The sequence below is a fragment of the Atta colombica genome, unplaced genomic scaffold (genome assembly GCF_001594045.1).
Source record: "Atta colombica isolate Treedump-2 unplaced genomic scaffold, Acol1.0 scaffold207, whole genome shotgun sequence".
Taxonomy (NCBI): Eukaryota; Metazoa; Arthropoda; class Insecta; order Hymenoptera; family Formicidae; genus Atta; species Atta colombica.
In genome coordinates, this window is record NW_017259302.1 from 2,007,416 (window position 1) to 2,012,427 (window position 5,012).

Here is a 5,012-nt window from a genome sequence, read left to right on the forward strand (position 1 = left end):
TGTGCGGATGCGATTTCGTAAAATTGCACAATTCGTAAACACACGATCTATATAGGTGTACCACCTCGTCGTGATGAGGCTCTTTATTCGAACGTATGACGCATTTGCGTTCCGAGAATTTAATAACAGCTCCCAGGAACAAAGAATGAGAAAAATAATGCTCGAAATGGTTTAAAGAATACCTGTAAAAGAATACCTGTCGAACCTTCACAATGATCTTGTGAAGGTTCGACAGGTATTCTTTTTATTCTTTAAAAAGTGACAAAAATCGATTTTCAAAGCAACAAATGTTCTCTTTGTGATTGTATACATTAATAATAATTAATGTAAAAATAGATTTACGAGCACCTTCAAAAGATAAATGCGAGAACAATTGCCACTTGTTAATTATTATGAAACTTTCTTTTTTTGTGTACATTATTTATTATGGAAACAAATTTTTCGAACAATATTTAGATCTATTTATTCTAAATAAAAAAAATTGCTTTTATTGATATTATTCTATTCTCGCCCGCTGAGCCTGCATGGTTTCATTTCTCTAAATTTCTTCAATGTGAAAAGAGAAAGCGAAAAAATGAACTAAGAAAGAAATTCAGGTATAAAAAAATATCCACAAAGAGTTCGAAAAATTTCATTGTCATATGTCACCAATTGTGAGAATTCTTTTTAGATCCAAAGATATATTCTTTTTTTAGACTTTTTTTATTTCTTAATTTTACAGAGTAAATTATAACTTTTTGTGCAAATTTTAAATTATTACTTTTATTAAAGACATATCTACAAATGTGCATATAAATATATTTCTATACATGTATATTTCTTTTTGAGTTTATTTCGAATAGATTGCGTTAATTCATAAAGAACTAAAGAAGATGAATATTTTTCAAGTTTAAATGGATCAGTTGTGTTATCTGAGTTGATTGTGTATCTTAAAATGCAAGGAAAATGAGTAAATTTATTTACAAAAAAAATGAATGAATTTATTAGATATTGTGAACAATGAAATTATAAATATTCGCTCGCTTTTGTAATTTTCGTTTCGTTTCAAAATACAGAATGCTTTCTATTTCAAGTCGACACAAATGTTGTTCTGTTTTTTGTTTGTTACTCACTTGAATGTCAAGAATGATAGAATTATGTTTGTGTCGACTTGTATCACTAAGATCCGATTGCACTAACACTATTTACTTTGACTTTAAACGAATCTCTCTCTCTCTCTCTTTCTCTCTCTCTCTCTCTCTCTCTCTCTCTCCCTCTCTCTCTCTCTCTCTCTCTCCCTCTCTCTCTCTAAATCCGAGAGAGAGAGAGAGAGAGAAAGAGAGAGTTTTAAGCCTCGCTTAAAGATAAAGTAACGTTGATGCATTGATCATTGTCTAAACGGAAAGTACCCAAAATTGACTACCTGGAATTAGGTTTCAAACGTTCGAATGCTCGATTCAAATCCGCCGCGTGGAAGCTTCATGGTTGGTGCGTGGGAGCGGCGACGCGCAAGGCGATTGGCTGAGAAGTTCACGTTCCCCTCTCCAGGCAATCGGCGTGGTTGCGACAGGAGTGATTCGGTTCGTTCCACGAATCGAGTTCTCGTCATCACTCGTCGTCACTCCGCGACCATCTGCGACGGCGACCGAGTCTTGAACGTCGTGCGACTCCGCGTACCCCGCTCGTGCCTGCTGGGCGGCCTGCTGTTTTCGCGTACGGCGTGCCAGGACTGCCAGATTCTATGTGTTGACATCCCGCGCGAGAGGAGACGCAAGAGTGATCCGGCGCGCCTGAATTACCCATCTCCCCAGTTCGTGTAAGTGAACAGCGACGCGACTGCAGACGATCACGATGTCCGCGATATTTGATATCGAGCTGCAGGATGCAGGACTGCCGCACAGGGACGAGTCGGAGGACGACGACATCATCGAGATCGACGCGGTAATTAAGGCTTCCCCGCCCTCCTTTATCTCCCGACGAGAATGGGAATCCCGATACCTCCGCCCGCGACAGCGGCACGTGTACCGTGTCAACCGTCATTCTAACGCCGCATCTGTTTTCCTTTTCGCAGGAGGAATGCGTCACGCTGAACGAGCATGAGATCGTAAGGTGAGTAGGACCTTATAGAACCTCTGCGCGCGTGTTCCGATCATGCCACGCGTTTACATGCGTCCCGCTTGTCATTTGGATCAATTTGGCTGGTCAATTTTTGATCAACTAATTTCGGGATATCAACTTTAAAATATCGGAATGACTCTGGATCCCCATTATTTAAATGTACTAATGAATTTCATGTATTTAATTTACGTTATGTGATAAATTAGGATAAATGGCGTTCTTTCGAGACGCTTCTATAGAGATCTGAAAATCGAGATATCCTGTAAAATTTGGGATCATTGGTTACCTACCTTGTCACTCTTCTCGTCAACGCTAAGAAATTATTCAATTTCTTTTGCTTATCGCTTCCAGCTCGTCTGACGTGGTGGAGACCGTAGCGATTTCGGAGCATAATGTCAATCGCACGCAGGAGAAGGTCGGACCGCAGGACTTTGAATTGTGCAAAGTTATTGGAAAAGGTGGCTACGGCAAAGTGTTTCAAGTGCGCAAAATAACGGGAAACGATACCGGCACGATCTTCGCTATGAAGGTACCGAAATCCTCATAACACAATTATTGCGTAAACTTGTAAAGTAATTTTTTATGTAAATGTGTTATGTTTGCTAAAATAATAAGCAGTGTGTGAAAAATACTTTCGATGAAGGATGATTACAGTAATATTGATAATCTAAGAATGTTATCTCACTGTTTATGTATTAATGTTCAAAAATTATGCTATGCTTTGCATTTCATTGTTTATAATTGTGTTTTTTATAATAAACAATATGCAGTTTACATAATTGTATTTCAAATTTTTATAAGTATATTATATAAGTATAATCAAATATTATGTAAGTATAGATATCAAGTATATATATATATATATATCAAAATTTAGCCTGGTCCATATTATTTGGTCTTCCTTTATTATTTGATTTGCATTTTTTCTTGATCAATAAATATTTTGTGATAAAAAAATTACACGAGTTTTGCCAACAAGCAATTTACAAGTTTATTTTAATTATCTTGTTATTTGCTAGCAATTTTACTTCAATTATTGTGAACTTAAAGTAATTAGTTTTTGCAGTTTTTATCTCTAGAATGATAATTATAAATTCTTAATCAGTATCTATTTTTATATTCTCCGCTGACAAACGTTTTTATTTATAACACTCTTTTCTTCAATCATTCAACATATTCTTTTGTCTTATTCGAAATAGGTATTGCGCAAGGCTTTGATTGTAAGAAATCAGAAAGATACAGCTCACACTAGAGCTGAAAGAAACATCTTGGAATCCATAAAGGTTAGTTATATTCGTATATGCTAAAATATTTGCAATAATTCGAATTCAACAAATAGTTAATATATATATATATAGATATACGTATATAATCTTAATAGTACGTATAAAAAAGATTCTTATAATTCCCGATTTTTTCAATAAAAATTAATATCTATTTTCTTCTATCTATATCTTTAAACAAAATATCAATTCATTTATTTATGCTTGCATCTGGCAGCATCCTTTTATCGTAGATCTCAAGTATGCCTTCCAAACTGGTCATAAATTATATTTGATATTGGAATATATGTGTGGTGGTGAATTGTTTCATCATTTAAATGACGAAGGAATTTTCATGGAAGATACTGCGCGGTGAGTGAAATCATGAAAATATCTAATTATATTTTTCAAAGCATTTTATATCATGTTATTTGTTTTGCAGTTTTTATTTATGCGAAATTACATTAGCTCTACAACATCTTCACTTGCAAGGAATTATATACAGGTATTATATTTTTCTTTATAAATCTCAACATCAAGAATTAAAATATAATTTAAGGCTTCAATATAATTGATATAAATATTAAACATTTGGTTTGTATGCGACATTCAGTTTATGACACTTGTAATGAATTGTTTCAGAGATTTGAAACCAGAAAATATTTTATTGGATGCAGATGGGCATATTAAGTTGACTGATTTTGGATTATGTAAAGAGCATATACAAGAGGGTGCTCTTACGCATACATTTTGCGGAACTATCGAATATATGTAAATATCATATATAAATATAGATTGCTAAGAAGTTTTATAATTACAATTTGTACTGATTGTTGTATTATTTTATTAAAGGGCACCTGAGATTTTAACGAGAAGTGGACACGGGAAAGCAGTAGATTGGTGGAGTCTGGGAAGTTTGACGTATGACATGCTTACAGGAGCAGTATGTATTGTCATTACGTATGAACTATATTCCGTTCATAATATGTTCGTGATACGAGCTCAAAGAATGCGTATATTAATTCACATTACTATTTGCTAAATTTTTAGCCACCATTTAGCTCAAACAGTAGGAAGAGAACTATCGACAGAATTCTACGTGGCAAATTATCTCTCCCAGCATATTTAACTGCCGATGCTAAAGATCTTATTCGGAAATTATTGAAGGTTAGTGCTCATAAATTAATCTTGTCGATAATATTCTTATCTTCAAAGCGATGTTATTTTGAGAAAAATTTATTATTAAACATATAAAAGTAATTTTCTTCTGCATAGAGACAAGTTGCGCAAAGATTGGGATCTGCTCAGTCCGACGGTGAAGAAGTAAAGGCACACAAATTCTTCAAACATATCAATTGGAATGACGTTATATCTCGACAGTTAAAACCTCCTTTTAGACCAAAATTGTCTAGCAAAGAAGATGTATCACAATTTGATAAGAAATTTACTACTTCAGCACCAATAGACTCTCCAGTAGATTACACTTTGAGCGAGTCAGCTGATGGGCTATTTCAGGTGAGTTTTCTTTTTTAATTTGTATGTCTAAGGACATAACATTCTATAACAAAATATGGCTACAAACGATTTTGCCAAAGTCCTATGAGAAAGTTGTATACTTCTCTACATGCATACATATATACATATATATATATA

The 5,012-nt window shown here is 34.2% G+C and overlaps 2 protein-coding genes across 4 annotated transcripts in view; one reads left to right on the plus strand and one right to left on the minus strand.

Moving 5' to 3' along the window:
• LOC108687510 (thioredoxin domain-containing protein 17-like) overlaps positions 1-1,434 on the minus strand; it is a 7,437-nt gene extending 6,003 nt beyond the window's left edge. Inside the window, exon 1 of one of the 3 annotated variants that reach the window (XM_018193294.1) lies at positions 1,403-1,434. The gene's annotated coding sequence lies outside the window, so the exon portion shown is untranslated. Of the gene's footprint in view, positions 1-1,112; positions 1,166-1,402 lie in introns of those variants that run through there. The other 2 variants (XM_018193296.1, XM_018193295.1) reach the window with 2 other exon arrangements.
• Positions 1,435-1,809: 375 nt separating this feature from the next.
• Positions 1,810-5,012, plus strand: part of LOC108687507 (ribosomal protein S6 kinase beta-1-like) — a 4,128-nt gene continuing 925 nt past the window's right edge. The window contains exons 1-10 of the mRNA XM_018193288.1: positions 1,810-1,920; positions 2,051-2,088; positions 2,449-2,626; positions 3,297-3,380; positions 3,598-3,731; positions 3,802-3,864; positions 4,002-4,130; positions 4,212-4,302; positions 4,410-4,526; positions 4,635-4,874. Of these exons, the coding sequence (XP_018048777.1) occupies positions 1,831-1,920; positions 2,051-2,088; positions 2,449-2,626; positions 3,297-3,380; positions 3,598-3,731; positions 3,802-3,864; positions 4,002-4,130; positions 4,212-4,302; positions 4,410-4,526; positions 4,635-4,874 (1,164 nt within the window). The 5' untranslated portion in view covers positions 1,810-1,830. The remainder of the gene's footprint in view (positions 1,921-2,050; positions 2,089-2,448; positions 2,627-3,296; positions 3,381-3,597; positions 3,732-3,801; positions 3,865-4,001; positions 4,131-4,211; positions 4,303-4,409; positions 4,527-4,634; positions 4,875-5,012) is intronic.